Consider the following 25,649-nt stretch of genomic DNA (forward strand, 5'->3'; position numbering starts at 1 on the left):
CCAAGTTTACAGAAGAAATCTCCACAGACAAAGTTAATATCTAAATGTTTATAATATTTGTTGTTTGTTTAAATGTATAGGCCAGTTTTGGAGAAAAAGCAGAGGGAATCACTGGCAAATTGGTCACAAAGTACAGGGTGGGCCATGCATACATCTTAATAAAATGGGAATGGTTGGTGATATTAACTTCCTGTTTGTGGCACATTAGTATATGGGAAGGGGGAAACTTTTGAAGATGGGTGGTGACCATGACGGCCATTTTGAAGTCGGCCATTTTGAATCCAACTTTAGTTTTTTCAATGGGAAGACGGTCATGTGACACATCAAACTTATTGGGAATTTCACAAGAAAAACAATGGTGTGCTTGTTTTTTTAACGTAACTTTATTCTTTCATGAGTTATTTACAAGTTTCTGACCACTTATAAATATGTGTTCAAAGATCTGCCCATTGTGTTGGATTGTCAATGCAACCCTCTTCTCCCACTCTTCACACACTGATAGCAACACTGCAGGAGAAATGCAAGCACAGGCTTCCATTCCATTCCAATATCCGTTGTCCATGTCTGTTCTCTTGAAGCATGATTAACTGACTATTCCTAAAGACCTGAGGGTTCAGCTTGACTCATATTTTTGTAGCAGATCTGATAAAATGTTGGTCCTACACCATGAAAACATATATAGACAATTAACAACACCTTAAAGTCTATTCTGTAACAGAATCCAGCATATGATTTTAAAAATGAGGTTGATGTGATCTTTTCTTTTGCTCCTTGTGAGAATTTTGGCAGTATTCTTATTGAATACACATTTCCACCTTAAATAGCTGTGCCAGTTTTTATAAACGACATCATGTCACTAAAACATCGATCTACTAGTGAAACACATATATTGCTGTGTACTATAAAGCTTGATTTCTCCATTCCACCTTAAATATGTGAATATGCGAGGCTTTTCAAACAAAAGTATTACTCAGTTTGTTTAAAACACACACAAACACACCACGGAGAAACACATGAATCTGCCTCAATTTCTTTAAAACAAACAAATGAAATTTAAAAAAAATGAGGTGTAAACAAACATTTATTAATATTTATTAAAAAAAAAAAATATATATATATATATATATAAATTAAGTTTTAACATAATTAACTTTGTGAGCAACCCTCCAGCATCCAAGTGAGCATTTGTCTTATTCTGTAACAGCTCTAATCCTTAAGGTGGAATAGAAGGAAAAAAAATAAAACAAACGTAGCTGTTTATACTCCAGATTGCAGATTTTGTCAGCTTAAATTATGCAGTAGTTTTGTGTAACTGTTTCACTGTTTAATGTGTAGTGAAAAGGTCAAATATGCTGTTGTTAGTGATTGTGTAAATATCGTGACAGCAGGTTTTTAGAGTGTTTTTTAGGCTTTAGAGTTTTTTTCAGTAAGAGTGGTTCTTTCTGACAGCTTTATATTGAATTATATAAGACAAAGCATTTTCTTTTATTGAATTAAATAGGTAAGAGGAAAAACATCAAAACGACCGCCATTTTACATGTTTCTGCATGTCGGCTTTCTCACATAATAAATATTCTCTACTGAGTGCAGAAAAGAATGTACAAATATGTATCCATTGGTTGTCTTATGTACTTCAGATGGTTTTTAGTGCATTTTTAAACACAGTGATCACCTGTAAAACAGAGTTAAAACTGCCCGAGACAGTCTGTGCTAGACTGCCCCCTTCCGGTAGCACAACAACTATATACAATGAAAATAATATAGTCATGACACTTTGTGGGCGTCATATATGCCTTATGTATCACCAGAGAAATGGCCATGCAAGTGAATAAAAACAAATGTCAGAAAAGCTGAATTCAGCTTACTGGGTAAGTTTCCCTATAATTGGTGTAACATCTAGGGTTTGTTCATGCTTGTGCCCAGTTATCCCGGGTTAGGCTCTAGATACACCACAAACACAAAGTGGATAAGCAGTTACAGACAATGAACGATTGAATGAATGAATGAACTGGTATGTTGCTCAATTGGATATTTTATGATGTAAATGATTAAATAAAACTACAAATAACTGCAAAAGGAACAATGTTTTTAATTTCTGCAATGTTCACCAATTTTTTGTCAAACTTCATTAAATGTATATATTTATGCTTGCATGCTAGACCAGTAATTAATCTTAAATTAATCTTAAGCTTTTTTATAAAGTGCTCAATTGAAAACAACTAAAAAATACTTTCAGAACATTCTGAAAAAACGTATTACATGGCCAAACTGTATTTAGTACATATATCTCTAAAATGTTATTTCATTATAAATGTCTAACAGAATCCTGAGTTCTCAAAAATTGGTGAAAACACCAGTGTTCAAATGGGATGCATCAAGTTATTGTAAAGCAAGCCTCAGATCAAAAAGATTCTGAAGGTAGTCATCATTGTCTTCATGGCTCAGAGCTTTTTCATAGCACTCTATGGCCTGCTGTTTCTCTCCCTTCTCCTTATGAACAAATCCCAGTATTCCGAAGGCTTCTGCATCACTGGGATTTCTGGAGATTCTTTTCTCAGCAATCTTTTTCAGACTGCTGGCACTTCTTTTTCCTTCAGTTGTATTTGGACCCATCTTCAGACCTTCCATATAGTGTTTGATTGCCAGAGGCTCACATCTCACGCTGTGCAGCTGGAAATCTGCATAACAGACATTAACCAGTTGGCAGGCATCATTTTTTTCTTTAGCGACTTGAAACGTAGCCTGGAACAGCTCCTCTGCCTTTGAAAGTTCTTGATTCTCTCCATAGAGCAGAGCCAGCTCACTCATAGCCAAGACGAAGGAGGGATTCAGTGTAATGGCCAACTGTAAATGATAGATGCACTGCTTACGGATTCGTTGAATTTCAGTGCTGTCTCTGTGGTGGTTTCTAGCACGATGCAGATTAACTTTCTTTTTCTTGTAGGAGAGTGCAAGCTGATGGTGTATAAAACCTGAGTTGGGGACCCTCTCCAGAGCTCTCTTCAACAAAGCGATGGCCCTATCCACTGACCCTTGGTTCCGGAAAAACTTCCCAATGTATCGAATCACATGTGGATGTTCTGGAGAATTCTCCAATGCTTTCTCCACTAGGTTTTCAGCTTCACTGTACTGCTTGTAAAGAGTCAGTTTTAGAGCTAGCAGAACTTTAAGCACATCATCATCTGGCTTAGTTTCAATTGCTTTTCTCAGTTGCTTAATTGCTGCTGAATCTGTTGGACTGGACACGTCTTTTTCTGTGCGATACAGAAAAATAGCATAGCCGGCATTCCATTCACCCTCCTCTGGCTCGAGCTCCAAGGCCTTCCTGAAGCACTCTTCGGCTCTTTTGTAGTACTCGCGAGAGAACTTGAACAGGGTCCAGGCCTTTTCCCCAAGAACTTCATGATGGAGGGCAGAAGCAGATGGAGGTGGAAACTTCTCAGCAATCACTCTGAGCTTCTGTAGGTAACTTTCACATTCTGTATAAGATTTCATGTGATATTGTAGCCAGGCAAGATTTCCATAACTGACTATGAGCCACTTGTCACAGTTACTTTCACGATGCTCTCGTGTGAGCTCCACAGATTTCTGTAAATTGCTGAGAGCTTCTGTAAAAGACCCAAGAATGTACTTCACAAAGGCTAAAGTGTTGTGTGTTTGGGAAACTCCTGCTTTCCCACCAAGATTTAACTCAATATTCTGTTCCAGCCTGTTTAAAAGATCTGTGATATCTGTATCTTCTTTTTTCAGCTCCCAAGTGAAGTGACACTCCAGCTGCTCCAGTTCAGTTTCCAGGAGTGAGGCCTGAGTCATGGTGTGGAACTGCAGGATAGAAATGAGCATTAACTATGATAACCTTTAGGTAAATACATAGATTTATACAAAGGCTGTTGAAGGAATGACACATGCAATGTAAATCTGGATTATTAAAATATACTTATTGAAAATTAAGACCTTATTTATAAAAGAAATCCTGATACCTTTATAAGTGAAGTTCATTTTTTTTCATTCAAAATAAACAATTTTCATGATATGTGTATTTTAGTGGCCCAGCATGCTCCTGTTGCTTACATTATAAAAACAAAGTGTGGTATTTTTAGGGTGGACATTAAAATTTATATTATATTTTTTGAGGCGTGATTTAAAAATGTCCAGGGAGTCAATATTACGAATGTCCGGTGGGGGAGAATTCCAAAGACGGGGGCCGGTGTGGCTAAAAGCTCTAGACCCCATGGTGGTAAGACGGGCTGGAGGGACAGTGAGACTGATGGATGAGGAGGATCTAAGAGTCCGACAGGGTCTGTTTATGTGGATGAGCTCTGTGAGGTATGGTGGGGCAAGGTGATGGATGGCCTTATAAGTAAGCATTATGAGTTTAAAGTCAATGCGAGATTTAACAGGGAGCCAGTGGAGCTGTTGAAGAACAGGGGTGATGTGATCAATGGATGGAGTTCTAGAGATAATACGGGCTGCAGCATTCTGATCCAACTCAAGACTGACATTCACGACCCAATGACATTTTTACTTTTTTTTTTCTTTGTGTATATACACAAATAATTGTAACCGCAGCGAGTTGTACGCCCGTATTTTTCTGTTTTTTCTTTGTTCGTGTTGTTAATGTGTTGTGCTCAGGGTTTGAATTACGGAGTTTGGGGGGTGGGAGTCCAAAATTTTATATATTCTTCTTACCTATAATGTTAAACCTTACAACAAATTTACAATATCCATGTCTGTAAGAATCTTGAAAAGAATCTTTCAAACACCGGACCACACCATCTACTAAGTTTTACCTCTCCGCCTGTCTCACTCATATTATTGCTCGTGGACTGTGTCCTCGTTAAAGTAGCACCTGCACAAGCCAGAGAAGGCATTACGTGCAAGTAGCTATCTAGCTAGGTTTTTTAAAAAAAAACACTTCATTGCCTTCAGAAAATCACTCACACGAAGCTGTTACGTTGTTCAATTACTCTTCCACCTTAAATGCTGTGGCGACACAGAGGTTTCAGGCTGAAGATTTGTTTTTTTAGGCGCTTTGAACGTAAACTAGACTTTTAAGGTGGAACATTAAATAAGAATCCAGGTTTATTTGTGTAAATCCATAGGCTTTTAGGTCCTTTACACCTTTATTTGCTACACATGGGAAATTATTTTTTAATTCATCCGAGAACTTACATTTACATTTCGGCATAGCTGCTCTAGATGGGTGTAGGTAGTTTGTGTTGGACAGGACTGATATTGAGTGGTTAAAAAAACATCAGCAGCCCTGCTGTGTCTGATCCACTTTTACCTGCACAACACACACTAACACACTGCCACTACATCCGTGTCACAGCAGCACTGAGAATGATCCAATATGAAAATAATCCCTTTTCTAGGGTGGTCCTAACCATTGGAGAACAATGTTTAAGGAGGCCAACAAAGTATGCAGAGCAACCAATGGACTACAGTTTGTAATTGTAGATCTACAAAGTGCTCCTGGCAGGTCAGTGGAGCTCAGAGAATAGACAGTGAGTGTAGAAACAAAGAGGTGGTCATAATATTATGGTGGATCTGCGTATATAAGCACATACAGGATAAGCAGGCCTCTTTTATAAAACACCTTTGCTGCTGGGTTCAGCTAAGCTCATACCTGCTAAGTCCATCTAATTTACAGCTTATTAATATGTTGAAGCAATCTCACAGTAAAAGTGACACAGGTCTTTTTAAGTATGACATTATTTTCTCCAAGAAAATAGGCATGTTTTTTTTTCTTCTAAAAATCAAAATTCAGAAATATTACACTTTTAGAATTGATTCAACTACTGACCAATGCAGATTGAAAAATGTTTTTAAAATTGCACGTTTAACAGGAAAAAAAATTGTCACGGTTAAGTGAGGACAGAGGCGGACGTAAATATTTTGGACGTAATCTTTATTTTAAACAAACCAAACATAACATATTCTGACAGTAAACACAAACAAACAGTCAACGACTGTGAACCGTTGTGGACATACCTAGTTTTCCTAAATGAGTTAAAATCTATGTTCTGGTGGCGAGAACACACTAAAGGTCAATATATGCTTCTGCGTTGACTCAATGCAGAGCCTATGCTGTAGCTTGCAGAAAAGTCCCATGCCATTTTATACGTCTGTGTTGGTGTCTGCATCGCTCTGCAATTACACCGCCAAACCACTAGGGCTGAATTTTAAACATCTTCAACACTATGTAGTGTACAATGTAGTGATATTAGTTTTTATTCTTTAAAGTGCACTGCTTATTTAGTGGATTGTAGAGAAGTTAAAATTTCGGAACTTCTTGACTTGAGCAACTTGAACCATGTTTAGACTGCAGACCAATCACAGCCATTGTGGTCAGCGTAGACACAACAAGTTACATTTCTGGAGAGATGTACATCAGGCCACGCTGTCTATGGCATACATTTAACACAGAAGCATAAATTGGGCTTAATACTCAGAAGAGAGTGACCTCACATTAGGTGTTTAATAGTTGATATAACATCATTCATTGTATTTAATCTTTGGTGATTTCTGCTGTGTTTATCAGTATCAGACTAATTAATGACATTCTATTAAAAGACTGGGGAATCAAGAGTGACACTAGAGTCTTTTCACCTACAATGGGTTAAGCATGAGTCTTGTTACAAAAATGATAATAGGCCATTAGAGGCATAATACATCATGGTACTTTTACTTTCAATACTTAAGTACATTTGAAGGTAAATACATTTGTACTTTTACTCAAGTACAGAGTACTCTACAATAAGGAATTCACTTTTTGTCGCAGTCAGACAGCTCCAGGGACCTGGAGGTTGTGGGTTCAATTCCCGCTCCGGGTGACTGTCTGTGAGGAGTTGGTGTGTTCTCCCCGTGTGCCCCGTGTGGGTAAACAATAACAAACATAAAACAAATTCTGATTAATACATATACACAACATGTACAAATGTCATTCTATTGTCTTCAGATGGACATCTATCAACCAATTAAGTGATGTGTATTACTGTTGTCAATCATGAAAGAAATTTCTGTCTCTAAACTAAAGGAAACGAATTAATATTTTTCTAACATAACATTGTAAATGGGACGTAAACACGACGTACCCAAGATAAAATCTTATGTAAATGTTTGATTAATAATCCAGGACACTCATTGTGATATGTTACTAACATGTATAGGAAATTTCGATACGTGAAATTTCTATCTTATTACTGTTTGAATCTCTGATCCAACCTTCCCCTTTCTTCTCTTTCGGGAAGCAAGTCATGTGAGCCTCGGACCCGGATCCAATCAAAGGAAGGACACCTCCCAATAGGGCGTGACCGCGCTGCCTTTGAAAAGAGAATGCCGGCTCATTTCTCACATCTTTACTTCTTCTTTTTTCAAGACTCTCTGAACTACTTCTCCGCTCAAACCTTTTATCTCTCTCTTACAACTCTTAACTTCGTTTCCGCTCTGAACGCCTGTACTCGTTCTCTTTGTTTTTTTCTTCAAGCTCCAAACCTCTCCAAGCGAAACGTTTTCTCCTCTTCACGTCGACGAACACAGACTTTTGAAGAAATCTCACTAAGCTCCCAGGAGACGTCTTGAGTTAGCTAGTGTGAGAAAGTCTACGAATACGTCGAATGATTTGAATATCTTCTTTTCTTCTAACCGTGTTTATGTTTTATCGCCCAATTGAAGTTGATCTCACGAGTGATCAAAGCAGGTGAAACTTATTCGTGGCCAGAATAAGATATCACCCTTTTAGATTAGTTGTTAGCGGATATATTAGCGTTATAAGCCGACTTCTGAGGGCACTACTTCTGGAGAATCGAGCGACGAGGCAACTACTCTGAAGACGCCTTCCCTTTCTCAGGGGAAACCAGCCAGGCCCGCGGTCCTCCGTGAAAAACTCAATCCCGTCCAATGCCACTACGCCTGAGGCCGAGAGCTTCTGACTCACCCCGGGAGGAACTCCCTTTTCAACGGCGCTCAGAGGACGAGAGGCGGAACCCGGAGCACGGAAATCGAACCGTGGGACCCGACGGCTAGGCAGAAAAACGGCGAACGAGTAAGCAAGTTAAATTCTCACATTCTCCAGAAGCTGATGCCTAATTAAGTCCCTTTATAAATTTATACGTAATCAAACCTCAGTTAACAACATTTTAGTCACAAGCCATAGTGCCTAGCTTATCTTTAAAGTCGAATCGGCTTCCCCTGCGTTGATGCCGTGAGATTACAAGATTATGCTATTTTAATTAAATATCCTTCTTTTTTGTTAATAAAAACTTTCATTATTTGAAATTACAGAGTGTACAGTCTATTCATTAAAAAGTCTGAAAATCCTGAAGATCTCACTTAGCTTGACTATTATTCATTCTCAAACTAATTATTAACGTTTTAATTGCTTAAGCCAATTATAAACTTTAATTGCTATCATTAGTCAAATATCAGTAATTATAAGAGTTTGAGTAAGGTCAACGCTATAAACACAATATATAAATATATATATTAAATATATATTTATGTATCTATCACGGTGTATATCAACATACAACATACCCATAGAATGAATGTATGTATTTTACTCAAGTACATGATTTGTGTGCTTTGTCTACCACTAGGCAGGGCAACAAAGGAGACACTGGTGGGAACACTGATAACAAGGTGGGGCTAAGGGACTACAACAACAAAAACAGACAAACAAGGGAACACAGACACAGTAGGAACACGCAAAACTTTCAACTCTACATCAAAATCACAACAAATTCTAAATAGCTCAAAATATATTTGTACAAGTGGGAAGCAGCCAACTAATGCTTTACTGGGATTACACAGAATTATTTTATTAGGTGTACTAATAGGTTTTGAAGCACTAAAAACTACAAATTTTATTTAAAAAACAACAACAACAAAAAAGTTTTAGTAAGCTACATTCACCACTGCGAAATGACAGTTTTAAATAATCTAAACCAATCCACACATGGATACAAGAATACAAGAGTTTTGCTTAATAGAACTCATAATGAATGCAGTAATGAATAAATTCTTGCCCTTTTCAAACTACTTAATTTTTAGTTTATTTTGTCATTCTTATTACATTTTCCCCCTCAGTTATAAAGTGTCCTTGGGTATGTGAAAGGCGCTATATAACTATAATATTACTATGCATATTATTACAATGCAACAGTTACCATGAAATGACAAAAGAGCATGAGAATGACTGCATTTTAAATTACAAATATATGTTTATATATATACTCTTTAACCCATTTAAATACTGGAACATTAGAATTCTAGTTCTCATATACCTGCACTGTACACTTTAATATAGTACATGATGCTGTTTATAAACAATAAAATTTGCATCCCTGGCTAACATCAGTTTACTGTATTCAGCGTTTTAATAATAATAATAATAATAATAATAATAAATGGAATTTTTAAAGCGCTTTTCAGTAACCCAAAGACGCTGTTACAATCAGATGAACACATAAACACAATCACATCCATAACATACAATGATACAAAACAGGAACAAGGGTAAAAACAAACAAGGGCTAATCAAGAAACAGAGGGATTAAATGCAGCCGCAAACAGGTGTGTTTTAAGTTTGGATTTAAATAGTGATAGAGATGTTGACTGTTGAATTTCTGGAGGAAGGGAGTTCCAGAGGCGGGGGGCATGTCTGGAGAAGGCTCGATCTCCAAGACTACGCAGCTTAGAAGGGGGGATGGTGAGTAAACCAGCTGAGGAAGATCTGAGAATGCGATTAGGTGTGTATGGTTGAAGAAGGTCCGATAAGTAAGAGGGAGCTTGGTTATTGAGAGCTTTGTAGGTGAGAAGGAGGATTTTGAACTGAATACGATATTTAACAGGAAGCCAGTGGAGGTTGTGGAGAACTGGGGTGATGTGGTGGTGGGACCGGGTGTGGGTGAGGAGACGGGCAGCAGAGTTCTGGACCATTTGGAGTTTATGTAGTAGTGAGGAGCTAATGCCAGAAAGAAGAGAGTTACAATAGTCAAGACGGCTGGAGATGAATGCATGGATGAGGCGTTCAGAGGCAGACTGGGAAAGAGAAGGACGGATTTTAGCAATGTTGCGAAGGTGGAAGAATGAGGTTTTTATGACGGAACTAACATGGGAATGAAACGTGAGCGTAGAGTCAAGGGTGACACCAAGATTTCGGACCACAGTGGAGGGGGACAGGGTGACATCATCAATTGAGAGTGTGAGGGAGCCAGTTTTATTTAGGGTAGATTTGGAGCCAATGAGGATTAGGTCAGTTTTATTACTATTAAGCATCAGTGAATTTTGTGTCATCCAGTGCCTGATTTTTGAGAGACATAGTTCCAATTTGGAGAGTGGTGGGTTGTTGAAAGAATTGGTCCGGAGGTAAATCTGTGTGTAAATCAGCGTAACAGTGAAAATCAAGATTGAAATGACGGATAATATGACCGAGGGGAAGTACATAGACAATAAACAGTAATGGGCCAAGGACAGAGCCTTGTGGGACCCCTTGTGAGATGGATGAAATGGTTGAACTATGTCCAGAAAGTGTGACAAATTGTTTTCGATCTGTTAGGTAAGATCTAAACCAGTCAAGGGCAGAACCAGTGACACCCAGCTCACGCATTCTTGAGAGGAGGATGGCATGATTTACTGTGTCAAAGGCAGAACTTAAGTCAAGGAGGACCAGAATACTTAGAGCTCCCGTATCTGCAGCCACCAGCAGATCATTGATAACTTTGACCAAGGCAGTTTCGGTACGATGGTGAGGGCGAAAACTAGACTGAAATGAGTCGAGGAGGTTATTGGATTCTAGATATGTTGTCAGCTGGGTGGCTACGACACGCTCAAGGATTTTAGAAAAAAATGGAAGATTTGAAATCGGACGGAAATTATTTAGATTTGCTGGGTCAAGACCAGGTTTTTTAAGGATAGGTGTAACTGCAGCTAATTTGTAAACTGAGGGGACATAGCCAGAAAACAGTGAATGGTTAATAATAGAGGTTAGATGAGGGACCAAAGCAGTCATGCAGGCTTTCGTTAGTGAGGTAGGGAGGGGATCAAGAGAGCAGGTGGTACTTTTAGAATGGGTAATGATATCACTGATAAGAGAAGGAGTAACCGGGCTGAAATCAGAAAAACAGGGCGTGGATATAGAACAGACTGAGGGCTGTGGAGACAGTGAGGAAGGAAAAGTGGATTTAGATGAGATAATCGTAAGAGAGTTATTAATATTGGAAATTTTATCCTCAAAGAAGTGTAAGAAGGAGTTACAGAGTTCAGAGGAGGGTGTCATGTTGCTGCCAGGGGCTTTGAAAAGTTTAGAGATTGTTGTAAATAGATTACGGGGGTTAGCATTAGGCCTATTAATAAGACCTGAGAGATACCTAGACTTGGTGGTGTGTAAGGAATCTCTGTATTTGCGCATATGTTGCAGATAAGCATCAGCATGCCCCGTTAATTTGGGTTTTTTTGTACAGCCTTTCAAGCTGACGTCCAGCTTGTTTCATAGCGCGCAGCTCAGTGGTGAACCAGGGAGCAGAAGTGGTGAAAGAGACCAATTTGGTTTTCGTAGGAGCAGAAGCGTTGAGGGATGCGGAAAGAGCAGAGTTAAGCATTGTGGCATGCACCTCAGGAGAGGATGGAGCAGTGAGAACAGGAAAGCTCATGTTGATGGACTGAGCGAAGGAACAGGGATCAACAGATTTAATATTGCGGAAAGAGATAAGTCTTTTAACAGATTGGTGAGCTACATTCATAGGGACAGAGAATAGAAGGAGCTTATGGTCAGAGAGTGGAAACAGGAGAGGATGAAGGTTGTGAACCAGGACAGAAGAAGAACAGACTAGGTCAAGTGTGTGACCTTTGTCATGAGTAGGAAAATCTACATGTTGAGTGAAGGAAAAGCAGTCAAGGCGAGCTAAAAAATCAGTCACAAACTTGTTGTTAGGAGTGTTAACATGTATATTGAAGTCACCAAGTAGCAACAGTCGAGAAGAAGAAGAGTTAGCAAGAGTGAGGAGCTCAGATAGTTCAGAGAAAAAGGATGAATTAGATTTGGGGGGGCGATAGATAAAGAGTGCAGTAATAGTGCCAGGTGTTTTGACTGCAAGATACTCAAAAGATGATGGTGATGAGAAAACAAGTTTAGTAATTCTGAGATTGTTTTTAAAGATCACTGCCAGACCGCCCCCACGGCCTGAGGAACGTGGTTTTTGCACATAATTAAAGTTGGGTGGGGTTGCTTAGTTGAGAGAATAGTAATCACCTCGTTGTTGCCATGTTTCTGTTAGGAAAAGGAGATCAAGTGAATTGTCCAATATTAATTCTTGCAACAGATAAGATTTGTTAGTGAGTGAGCGGACATTAAGGAGGGCAAACGAGGAACTAGGGGGAACAGGGGTAAGAGGGCGTAAATTAGACAGATTAGAAAAACGTTTTGTAGAATGAGAAGGTGAGCGAGACAGTGTCCAGAAAGAGCAAATGTTACTACCATTGGAATAGTGTACAGATTTATTGCGATTTAGTCTTGAGCCACGGTGAAGATAGCGTCGCCGGTTGAGTATACCAGCTCTGCAGGCAGCAACAGCAGAATGTTTGGAAAGACAGTGAGAATACCTATATTTACGTAGTTCATCAGCCGTATAACTAACAAACAGTGAGTTGAACAGGGGTTCGGGGTTCATGTGGGGGCAATAAAGGACAGGAAAAAGTGGAATAGCCAGCAATAGAGTCATAGCAAATAGCAGGTGCATTGTCAATGGGTTGGAGCAAAGTAATTGCATAGCCGCAGTGCTAGCAGACACTGTAGGCGGGAACCGCAGATTTGGGTCAGGGCAGTAACGAAGCTAACCGGGACAGTAGCCGGGATCCGAAAAGTTGGAGCAGGACAACAGCGAAGCCAGCCGGAACAGCAGCCGGGATCCGCGAGGTTGGAGCAGGACAGCGGCGAGGCCAGCTGGAACAGCAGTCGAGATCCGCAAAGTTGGAGCAGGACAGCGGCGAAGCTAACCGGCCGGGAATCCACAGAGCTAGGGCAGGACAGCCTCGGTGCAAGCCGGCCTGAATCCGCAGGGTTGGGGAAGACAGTCTAATAACCGCGAAGATTACATCCGGGAATCCACAAAGTCAAACAAAACAAAACATACGGGGAGAAGCGGCAGTCAACAGAGCGACGCCAGCGTACTCTAACCACTGAAGTCAAGCCAGCCTCCACTTGGAAAAGCTTGGTCAAGCCAGCCCCCACTTAGATTTGGTGGAACGTCGTATTCTGAACATTACGGTAATAGCGTGCAGAGGAACAAATTTCTAAATAAAAGCCAAAAGTCAATGACAGGAAATGTATGTAATAATAAATAATTTTCTAAACAAATAATAAATGGATAAACAACAAATATTTGCTATTTTGTGGAAATGATGAAGATTTTAGGACATGACTCTCAAGTCACTCTGATGTGCCATTTAAAAAAAAGGCCCTTTGTGTAGTCCTATGTCTGTAAATTTATTTCCAAATTTAAATAATTATTAAAAAGAAACCTTTAGTTTGCACAGAACAATTTCACTTCATAATCATAGTACAACACCTGATTATGTCACTCAATTAATATAAAGTCATTCTGATGTGTCATTTCAAAATAAAGGCCCTTTGAATTGTCCCATTTCTGTAAATTTAATTTCAAATGAAAATAATTATTAAAAAGAAACCTTTAGTTTGCACAGAACAACTTCACTTCATAATCATAGTACCACACCTGATTATGTCACTCACTTAATATGAAGTCATTCTGATGTGTCATTTCAAAATAAAAGCCCATTGAATTGTCCCATTTCTGTAAATTAATTTCCAAATTTAAATAATTATTAAAAGGAAACCTTTAGTTTGCACAAAACAATTTCACTTCATAATCATAGTACCACATCTGATTATGTCACTCACTGAATATCAAGTCATTCTGATGTGTCATTTCAAAATAAAGGCCTTTGAATTGTCCCATTTCTGTAAATTTATTTCCAAATTTAAATAATTATTAAAAAGAAACCTTTAGTTTGCACAGAACAATTTCACTTCATAATCATAGTACCACACCTGATTATGTCACTCACTTCATATGAAGTCATTCTGATGTGTCATTTCAAAATAAAAGCCCATTGAATTGTCCCATTTCTGTAAATTTATTTCCAAATTTAAATAATTATTAAAAGGAAACCTTTAGTTTGCACAGAACAATTTCACTTCATAATCATAGTACCCCACCTGATTATGTCACTCACTTCATATGAAGTCATTCTGATGTGTCATTTCAAAATAAAAGCTCTTTGAATTGTCCCATTTCTGTAAATTTATTTCCAAAATTTAGATCATTATTAAAAAGAAACCTTTAGATTGCACAGACCAATTTCATTTCATAGTCATAGTACAACACCTGATTATGTCACTCATGTAATATGAAGTCATTCTGATGTGTCATTTCAAAATAAAAGCCCTTTGAATTGTTCCATTTCTGTAAATTAATTTCCAAATTTAAATAATTATTAAAAAGAAACCTTTAGTTTGCACAGAACAATTTCACTTCATAATCATAGTACCACATCTGATTATGTCACTCACTGAATATCAAGTCATTCTGATGTGTCATTTCAAAATAAAGGCCCTTTGAATTGTCCCATTTCTGTAAATTCATTTCCAAATTTAAATAATTATTAAAAAGAAACCTTTAGTTTGCACAGAACAATTTCACTTCATAATCATAGTACCACACCTGATTATGTCACTCACTTCATATGAAGTCATTCTGATGTGTCATTTCAAAATAAAAGCTCTTTGAATTGTCCCATTTCTGTAAATTTAATTCCAAATTTATATCATTATTAAATGTGAACCATTAGTTTGCACAGAACAATTTCACTTCATAATCATAGTACCACACCTGATTATGTCACTCACTGAATATGAAGTCATTCTGGTGTGCCATTTTAAAAAAGAACTATTGTAAATGATCACATTTCAGCTATATTCACTCCGGATGTTGGAATTGTTATTAAAAGGAATCCTCCAGTTTGCACACACCACTTTCACTTTATAATGAAAGTACACCCCCTAAATATATGTCTCTCACTTAATATCAAGTCATTCTTGTGTGCCATTTCAGATTAGGACCACTGTAATCAATCAGATTTAAATTATATTCACTGTAGATGTTGAGATTGTTAATAAAAGGAATCCTCCAGTTTGTAAACACTACTTTCACTTCATAATGATAGTACAGCACATGCAAGCATCAATCATTTAATGTCATACTATTGTAGTGTGTCTAATTTGTTCATCCACTCATTACATCCAGATCACATTACTGATATAATGCACGACGCGGTTCCTCAGCGCCTTCAAGAGTAGTCGACTCATGTACCGAGTGATTACTCCAGTGTGAATCGAAGGAACTGGCGTTAGAAGCGTGCTGGAGTCACCCCCTCGCTGGTGGATTACCCCTTCAGGTCCGGGGAATTTTTTTTGGGGGGGGTTAAGGGTGGGGGCTGTTAGCCTCCGACTTCAGGACAAGGGAAGTGAGGCTAACAGGGGCGCACCTCTGGGGGATCCATGGTTAAAGAAATCCCTCAAGAGTTCGCCCATCAGACCCCCTAAACCCTTAACAGTTCCAGTACAGGACGTCGTTGCAGGGCCCCCTGCCTCCGTGGACGTTGTCGCAGGGCCCCCTGCCTCCGTGGACGTTGTCGCAGGGCCCCCTGCCTCCGTGGCGTCGTCGCAGGGCCCCCTGCCTCCGTGGCGTCGTCGCAGGGCCCCCTGCCTCCGTGGACATCGTCGCAGGGCCCCCTGCCTCCGTGGACATCGTCGCAGGGCCCCCTGCCTCCGTGGACGTCGTCGCAGGGCCTCCTGCCTCCGTGGACGTCGTCGCAGGGCCTCTTGTCTCTGTGGACGTCGTCGCAGGGCCCTCTGCTCCCAAGGATGTCGCTGCACTCCCTCCTGATCTCCAGGAGAAGCTTGCAAGCCTCTTGGCACGTCTGGAGGTCTCCGTGAAGGCGGCACCCGCCACTCCTGTCTCCGTGAAGGCGGCACCAGCCGCTCCTGTCTCTGTGAAGGCGGCACCAGCCGCTCCTGTCTCCGTGAAGGTGGCACCAGCCGCTCCTGGACCTGTGACTGTGGCTCCGGCCGCTTCTGCACCCGTGACTGTGGCTCCGGCCGCTTCTCCACCCGTGACTGTGGCTTTTTTTACACATTTAAAATATTCCGAAAGATGGTTCTTCATGGAACCAATAGTACTTCTCCTATGGCGTCACTCAGTGAATGTCACGATTAGCGGACGCACTTGCTAAAACACAGTAATTTTAATGAAACAAAAGATACAACAAAACAAAGACTGGCAACTACGGAAACAACTAGACATATGAAATGAATTGAGGAAAACAACAGAGACAGACCAAACTAAGAAACAAGACACAGATACACTGGAGGCGAAACAACGATACTTAGAGGAAAGAAATGACAAGGCTTGGGGAGAAAAACAAAATGACATGACTACAAATGAGAATTACACAAACCGACATGACTTTGGAATCAAAATGAAACGACTAGGAAACAAAAACAACCTGACTTGAAGTGGGAGAGAAACAACACCATATGACTATGAAAAAGGAAGAAACAACATGACTGGGAAACTAAACGAAACATCTTGACTAGGAAGTTAACAACACAAAACGAAACGACATGACTTGACTGGGAAAGAGCAAAACAAATGACCGATAACAGGAAGTGACACAAGGGAACTTAAATACTACATACAAACGAGACACACCTGAGACAGATAACGAGGACAGCGGACAAGGAGGCAGAACAAAGGCGGGACATGGGCGGAGACAAGGACAACAGACACAACAGAACAGACACAGGAGCTGGGGACATGACCGGACCGGATATAGGAGACTGGACACAGGACAGGACAGGAGGCTGACAAAGGGAGGCTACAGGAGAAGAGACTTGGGACAAGACAGAGGACAGAAACGGGACAAGACAGAACTAGAGACGGGTGATGAAATACTGGAATGAAGAGGGGGACGGACTGGAGACAAAACTGGAGAGCAGACGGGACTGAACGGGTGACTGAAAAAAGGGAAAAGGAGACAGGACTTGAGACTGGAAAGGACTAGACAGGACACATGAGACTGGACCGGAGCAGGAAACTGGACAGGGTGCTTGACATTGGATAGGACAATGGATGGGAACGGGGATTGGACGAGACTAGGAACTGGAGACAGAAGCAGGTGACTGAACAGGTTTAGGGACAGAAGACTGGACATGGGCAGGTGACAGGACAGGGGACTGGAATGGAGACAGAACATGTGGCAGAACTGGGTAATGGGACTGGACAGGAGCAGAGACTGGTGACGAGACAGGGGACATAACTGAGGACAGGACAGAACCAGAGACAGAAGATTGGACAGGAGCAGGGGACAGGACAGTGGACTGGAAGGGAGACAAGACAAGTGACTGAACAGGGGACAGGACATTTGATTGAACACTGGATGTATACGGGGACTGGACATGAGGCAGGACAGGTGACGGGACTGGGTGTTGGGAATGGACAGGAGACTGGACTTGAGACAGGACAGAGGGTTGAAATGGAGACTGGACTGAAGACAAGACAGGTGAAGAGACAGGTGATAAGACATAAGACTGAAATGTGGACTGGACTGGATTAACAGGGGACTGGATAAGACTTGGCAGGGGAACAGGGACCAGGACGTTTACCGGTACTGACACGAACACAGTGACAGGGACGGGAACAGAGACAAAGGCAAACACAGGTACAGGGACGAGGACTAAGACAGGAACCAGGACAGGAACAGACATGGGAATCAAAACAACTGGGGGATGCCCAGGACTGGCAAATGTCTGAGGGGAAGTCTGAGGAACCAGCCTGGGCACTGTTATGGGGACACGACCTGAAGCGACCAGAGCCACAGTCACGGGTGCAGAAGCGGCCGGAGCCACAGTCACGGGTCCAGGAGCGGCTGGTGCCACCTTCACGGAGACAGGAGCGGCTGGTGCCGCCTTCACAGAGACAGGAGCGGCTGGTGCCGCCTTCACAGAGACAGGAGCGGCGGGTGCCGCCTTCACGGAGACCTCCAGACGTGCCAAGAGGCTTGCAAGCTTCTCCTGGAGATCAGGAGGGAGTGCAGCGACATCCTTGGGAGCAGAGGGCCCTGCGACGACGTCCACGGAGACAAGAGGCCCTGCGACGACGTCCACAGAGACAGGAGGCCCTGCGACGACGTCCACGGAGGCAGGAGGCCCTGCGACGACGTCCACGGAGGCAGGGGGCCCTGCGACGACGTCCACGGAGGCAGGGGGCCCTGCGACGACGTCCACGGAGGCAGGGGGCCCTGCGACGACGCCACGGAGGCAGGGGGCCCTGCGACAACGTCCACGGAGGCCCTGCAACGACGTCCTGTACTGGAACTGTTAAGGCAGGGGTCTCAAGCTCGCGGCCCGCGGGCCAACTGCGGCCCTCAGGACGATAGTTTGTGGCCCCGCCTTAATATGAAAGTTTAATGTTAGCGCGGCCCGCGAGTTTGATATGATTGGCACTTTTCAGTGTTGTGTGCGGAGCTGAATCAACCTACCAATCACGGTGGGATATATTCAGGGTGCGGGACATCGGCCGGGTTTATTGCGAATATAAGCATATTTGTGTGCATTTTGTATTTGTCATTATATGCACGCGGCGCATGCGCAATTCCCGCGGCTGCTCCCGCTTCACGCGCTTCGGCGTCCAGTCTGAACCCGGAAGTTGCTGCTCAACGGGACAGAAAAAGAAGCGGAAAAGACTCATCGGCTAAACACTGAAACTGAAACTTCAACGCGACAGCGACACCAAGTGGAATTATATATATTATACAGCCCCAAACATGTCTTTTTCAAAGCCTGCAGTGAAGAGAAAGATTTGTGATGAGCACAGACAATTTCAGGAAAAGTGGGAAGTGCAATATTTCTTTGTTGAGCACAGGGGCATCCCGACGTGTCTTATTTGCACAGAGAAAGTTGCAGTGCACAAAGAGTACAATTTGAAACGTCATTACACAACTAGACATGCTGAGGAGTATGCAAAATACCAGGGAGATGAGAGAGCCAACCGGGTTGCTAACCTTAAAACATGTCTACTGAGGCAACAAGATTTCTTTAAGAAAGCAACCAAAGAGAATGATGCAGCAGTCGAAGCTAGCTACGTGGTTAGTGAGATGATTGCTAAAGCAGGAAAGCCATTCTTAGAAGGTGAATTTGTCAAAAAGTGCATATTACAGGCTGCAAGTATTGTCTGTCCAGAAAAGAAAGGTCAGTTTAGCAACATCAGCCTTTCTGCCAACACCGTGGCAGAGCGCATTTCTGACCTGTCAAGTGACGTTTATGATCAACTGTGTGAGAAAGCAAAATGTTTCAGTGTATACTCAGTCGCTCTTGATGAGTCCACAGACATCACCGACACTGCCCAGCTCGCAATCTATGTCCGTGGTGTTGATGACAATTTTGAAGTCACAGAGGAGTTGCTCACAGTAATTCCAATGCATGGCCAGATCACCGCTCAGGAGATATTTCACCAGCTGTGTGATGCCATTGAGAATGCCGGTTTGCCATGGAAGAGGTTTGTTGGAATAACAACCGATGGAGCGCCATCAATGACAGGGAGGAAAAATGGACTGGTGGCACTTGTTAAAAAAAAACTGGAAGAGGAGAGTGTGGAAGAGGCCATTGCTCTGCACTGCATTATCCATCAGCAGGCCCTTTGCAGCAAATGCCTGAAGTTTGACAATGTGATGTCTGTAGTTGTGAAATGCATCAACCAAATCAGATCCAGGAGCTTAAAGCACAGAAGGTTCCGTGCTTTATTAGAGGAAATGGAGTCAGAATATGGGGATGTGCTCTACTTCACCGAGGTACGTTGGCTCAGCAGGGGAAACATATTGAAGAGATTTTTTGAGTTGAGAGCGGAAGTGAAAGCCTTCATGGAGAAAGATGGGGTTGCTGTTCCCATGCTAAGTGATCCCAAATGGCTCATGGACTTAGCTTTTCTTGTTGATATTACACATGAGCTTAATGTACTGAACAAGAAGTTACAAGGCCAGGGGCAACTTGTCAGTGCTGCCTATGACAACGTGAGAGCATTCTCTGCGAAACTTATGTTATGGAAAGCCCAGCTTTCTCAAACAAACCTTTGCCATTTCCCAGCATGCAAGGCACTCATGGATGCAGGCACACCATTCAGTGGTGAGAAGTATGTGGATGCCATTTTGATGCTACAGGAGGAATTTGATCATAGATTTGCAGACTTCAAGACGCACAGAGCCGCATTTCAAATTTTTGCGGACCCCTTCTCCTTTGATGTGCAAGATGCCCCCCCTGTGCTTCAAATGGAGCTCATTGACCTGCAGTGCAACTCTGAACTCAGAGCCAAGTTCAGGGAGGTGAGTGGAAAAGCAGACAAGCTCGGGCAATTTTTGAGAGAATTGCCTCCCAGCTTCCCTGAGCTTTCCCGAATGTTCAAGCGGACCATGTGTCTTTTTGGGAGCACATACTTGTGCGAAAAGCTCTTCTCTACCTTGAACTTCAATAAGTCCAAGTACAGGTCCAGACTTACTGACGAGCATCTTCAAGCCCTACTGAGGGTCTCAACTGCCTCCTCCCTTAAGCCAAATGTGGCTCGGCTATGCAAGAGGAAGCGCTGCCAGATCTCTAGCAGTTAGAAGTAGGCAGAAGAAGCCAAGTTCATAACTGTTTATGTTCAATGTTCCATTCATGTTCAGAAAGTTAAAGGTTAAAGAACTGTTAATACAGACATTTGAATCTGAATAATAATAATTGCATTTCTCTAGTCAGCAACTATATGTGGTTTCTTCAGTGTTCTATATCTGCTGTATTATTATTATTATTATCATTATCATTATTATTATTTTCATTTTATTTATTTATTACTGATTGATTTTATTTATTTTCTTATGAATTGTTAATTTATTTATTTTTTCATCTTATTTTGTGTTAAAAAATAAAAATAAAGACATTTGATAACATTGGAATGTTTTTGTAAGAGCTTTTCTTGTGGAAAACCTGATGCGGCCCAGCCTCACCCAGACTCTACCTCCAGCAGCCCCCGGGTAAATTGAGTTTGAGACCCCTGTGTTAAGGGTTTAGGGGGTCTGATGGGCGAACTCTTGAGGGATTTCTTTAACCATGGATCCCCCAGAGGTGCGCCCCTGTTAGCCTCACTTCCCTTGTCCTGAAGTCGGAGGCTAACAGCCCCCACCCTTAACCCCCCCCCAAAAAAATTCCCCGGACCTGAAGGGGTAATCCACCAGCGAGGGGGTGACTCCAGCACGCTTCTAACGCCAGTTCCTTCGATTCACACTGGAGTAATCACTCGGTACATGAGTCGACTACTCTTGAAGGCGCTGAGGAACCACGTCGTGCATTATATCAGTAATGTGATCTGGATGTAATGAGTGGATGAACAAATTAGACACACTACAATAGTATGACATTAAATGATTGATGCTTGCATGTGCTGTACTATCATTATGAAGTGAAAGTAGTGTTTACAAACTGGAGGATTCCTTTTATTAACAATCTCAACATCTACAGTGAATATAATTTAAATCTGATTGATTACAGTGGTCCTAATCTGAAATGGCACACAAGAATGACTTGATATTAAGTGAGAGACATATATTTAGGGGGTGTACTTTCATTATAAAGTGAAAGTGGTGTGTGCAAACTGGAGGATTCCTTTTAATAACAATTCCAACATCCGGAGTGAATATAGCTGAAATGTGATCATTTACAATAGTTCTTTTTTAAAATGGCACACCAGAATGACTTCATATTCAGTGAGTGACATAATCAGGTGTGGTACTATGATTATGAAGTGAAATTGTTCTGTGCAAACTAATGGTTCACATTTAATAATGATATAAATTTGGAATTAAATTTACAAAAATGGGACAATTCAAAGAGCTTTTATTTTGAAATGACACATCAGAATGACTTCATATGAAGTGAGTGACATAATCAGGTGTGGTACTATGATTATGAAGTGAAATTGTTCTGTGCAAACTAAAGGTTTCCTTTTAATAATTATTTAAATTTGGAAATAAATTTACAGAAATGGGACAATTCAATGGGCTTTTATTTTGAAATGACACATCAGAATGACTTCATAATTAGTGAGTGACATAATCAGGTGTGGTACTATGATTATGAAGTGAAGTTGTTCTGTGCAAACTAAAGGTTTCTTTTTAATAATTATTTAAATTTGGAATTAAATTTACAGAAATGGGACAATTCAAATGGCCTTTATTTTGAAATGACACATCAGAATGACTTCATATTACATGAGTGACATAATCAGGTGTTGTACTATGATTATGAAGTGAAATTGTTCTGTGCAAACTAAAGGTTTCCTTTTAATAATTATTTAAATTTGAAATTAATTTTACAGACATGGGACAATTCAAAGGGCCTTTATTTTGGAATGATACATCAGAATGACTTCATATTAAGTGAGTGACATAATCAGGTGTGGTACTATGATTATGAAGTGAAATTGTTCTGTGCAAACTAAAGGTTTCTTTTTGATAATTATTTACATTTGAAATTAAATTTACAGAAATGGGACAATTCAAAGGGCCTTTATTTTGAAATGACACATTAGAATGACTTCATATGAAGTGAGTGACATAATCAGGTGTGGTACTATGATTATGAAGTGAAATTGTTCTGTGCAAACTAAAGGTTTCTTTTTAATAATTATTTAAATTTGGAAATAAATTTACAGACATAGGACTACACAAAGGGCCTTTATTTTGAAATGACACATCAGAATGACTTTATATTAATTGAGTGACATAATCAGGTGTTGTACTATGATTATGAAGTGAAATTGTTCTGTGCAAACTAAAGGTTTCTTTTTAATAATTATTTAAATTTGGAAATAAATTTACAGACATAGGACTACACAAAGGGCCTTTTTTTTAAATGGCACATCAGAGTGACTTGAGAGTCATGTCCTAAAATCTTCATCATTTCCACAAAATAGCAAATATTTGTTGTTTATCCATTTATTATTTGTTTAGAAAATTATTTATTATTACATACATTTCCTGTCATTGACTTTTGGCTTTTATTTAGAAATTTGTTCCTCTGCACGCTATTACCGTAATGTTCAGAATACGACGTTCCACCAAATCTAAGTGGGGGCTGGCTTGACCAAGCTTTTCCAAGTGGAGGCTGGCTTGACTTCAGTCTCTAACCCGAGAAGCAGACAGGAGACTGCAGTTTTAATATTCTAACCCTACCTTCGGGCTACAGATAATACTAATACAAATATTACCAACAACTATGTGAGATACAATAATGAAATACAAAATGAATGAAAGAAAAGGTTAATATGAAGTGTTGCCACAAGATGAGAGAATAATCAATCAAATAAACTCCACGGTGCCCTCTACAGACGGAATATAATACCTTAAGCAGAATTTAAGGCGCTTCAAATAATTCGACAAGAAGGAATGAGGGATAGTTCATCTTCTCAGTCGGTGGCGTCAATAGACCCTATTTACAGGGGTACGTGCCACAGTAAAATGTTACTCTGCCCCACAATTCATGGCGGTGAAAAGTACAAACGACAGAACACCTATACAAACTCACCACAGACACTACAATTCCCATAATGCACCAGCGTCGTTTGTTTTTACGGAGTAATGACCTTTCCTAAGTATTTAAAAGTAAACCAGACAGCTTATAAGAGATCACATGGATAGTTAAGCGACTTAAAATATAATACGTAAAATGCATACCACTCAAAATCAAACAGTCTGATATTCTGATGTTCCCAGAAAACAATAGTAACCAAATTCTCATTATTTTCATTTTAAAGACTGTCGTGTATCGTTAGACAACGGTGGTCTCTCACATTTGCAGTAAAATCCCAGTCACAGCCGTGTGGAGTTGTGAAAATTAATATGCGAGTGCAGTTGGTAAATTGTGCAAAACTGAGGACACTGCACATAAAACGAATGCAGTTATTTAAAAAAAATCTTGTGTGAATTTGTTATACTTTTATCATACAGAGTAACACCCTGATTAATCACTTAAACTAATAAACACTTACTTTAGATGTGCCCAGTTCGCATCTACGACTGATTGTCATGTGTCTGTGCCTATGCCCACTCTGTCCCAGTACAAATCTAGGAACGCCCTTGAGTAAGACTCATTTGGTGAGATACGTATTTTGATACAACGACATCTGTATAAAAGTAGGAATACCTTAATATGGGTTGTCTTCAGCAAAAATAAACGATGAGTTCATGAACAGGATTTGATCGCTCATTACCGAATATATTTACATTAGCGAGCATTTGATATGACGAAAGCTTCTAAGGCTGTGTGCATATCCAACTTTAATCCCTAACTCGTCTCCCCTAGATAGTAACACTTCATCCATAGAATGTGAATTTCAACTGTTGTAGTCTTCGTCTTAATTTTAGATCACAGTTTTAGTGATGTAACATGTTTACGTATGTTACGTATTTAAAGAATCGACGATAGAAACATTTTGTTTACACTCGGAAGATACTCGTTTGAACCGGAGTGAATAGGGCAAGTGCACAGCGTCGAATTGAAATGAAATGCACAGTGGCTGCTGTTTCCTGATACTTCCAGACATTTAGAACAGGCTTCCCTCGGCAGGAATTGGCCTATAGAATATAATTCCTTTTAAATTATCTAATTTTGAATATTTCTGAATTAAAAATGTATCTTGTTTTCTGTGTGAAATATTTAACAATATTCTGAGATTATTCCCTTAATATTTCCCATGCTTAAGAGATATATGGTTCATTATACTTTAAAATAATAAATATGTGTATTTTCAAATAAACTCTTACAACACTCCTGGAAATCTGACGTGACTTGGCTTATAAAAAGCTTTATATAATAAAATAATAATATAAAGTTTTGCTTTAATGCAACTGCAGCACACAACTGAACAGATAATCAGCAAGCAACAACATTTACTTGAAAATAACTATCGAGTTGTAATATTGTCAATAAAAAATGAATTTATATATATATACACATATAATTAATTTGTATTATGCTGAGAGTAAACAAAAGACCCCTAGCAACATTTTAACCAAATTTAAAGCAGCCAATTTTATTGTGCACTATTTTTCAGTTTACATGGTAATATAGTGTAAAACTGTATAATTGATATTAATTAAAAAATTAAAATTAAAAATTAATATTTGCTTTTATCATCACTACAGGGCAGTAATATTATATTTGGACTCTTCATTAAACCGATCAGTGGGTGTGAAACCCCACCCACACATACACACATCCAGAAGAAGCCATCCCTGGGACTGGGGCTCAGTTTGTGGCTTAGGTGCCTTGGTTGCCTTTGGTCCAGCCATTGATACTGAAGAAGGAGACAGCAGTATTATTTCACTCACCTTGCAACTCATTTTCCAGGTGGTTCAGGGGATCCAACTATTGATCTGTAGTGCTTCTGTATCATTTAGGCCACAACTGGTTACCACTGGTATTGTGGTATGGTTCCTGGGGGGCCCTGGGTTCAATCCTGTGATTTATGTGGGCTTGCTCC

The 25,649-nt window shown here is 40.4% G+C and overlaps 1 protein-coding gene across 2 annotated transcripts; it reads right to left on the reverse strand.

Moving 5' to 3' along the window:
- Nucleotides 1–162: 162 nt before the first annotated feature.
- Nucleotides 163–24,418, reverse strand: LOC136692110 (interferon-induced protein with tetratricopeptide repeats 5-like). 2 transcript variants are annotated; one of them, XM_066665223.1, is made up of 2 exons: nucleotides 24,311–24,418; nucleotides 163–3,822 (listed from the first exon to the last, which is right to left on the reverse strand). In XM_066665223.1, the coding sequence occupies exon 2, from the start codon at nucleotides 3,811–3,813 to the stop codon at nucleotides 2,380–2,382; it is 1,434 nt and encodes a 477-aa protein (XP_066521320.1). In that variant the 5' UTR covers nucleotides 3,814–3,822; nucleotides 24,311–24,418; the 3' UTR covers nucleotides 163–2,379. The 2 variants fall into 2 exon arrangements, with proteins under 2 accessions (XP_066521320.1, XP_066521319.1); XM_066665222.1 differs by lacking the exon at nucleotides 24,311–24,418 and adding an exon at nucleotides 24,156–24,225.
- Nucleotides 24,419–25,649: the final 1,231 nt, after the last annotated feature.

This window comes from Hoplias malabaricus, chromosome 3 (assembly GCF_029633855.1).
Source record: "Hoplias malabaricus isolate fHopMal1 chromosome 3, fHopMal1.hap1, whole genome shotgun sequence".
NCBI classification, from domain to species: domain Eukaryota; kingdom Metazoa; phylum Chordata; class Actinopteri; order Characiformes; family Erythrinidae; genus Hoplias; species Hoplias malabaricus.

What these genes read in the sequence shown, in the direction of transcription:
- LOC136692110 (XM_066665222.1), bottom strand. Translation starts at nt 24,194, where the DNA reads ATGACAATCAGTCGTAGATGCGAACTGGGCACATCTAAA. An exon ending in GCGAACTGGGCACATCTAAA is followed by an intron (nt 3,823 to 24,155) that starts GTAAGTGTTTAT and finishes TCTATCCTGCAG; the next exon opens with TTCCACACCATGACTCAGGC.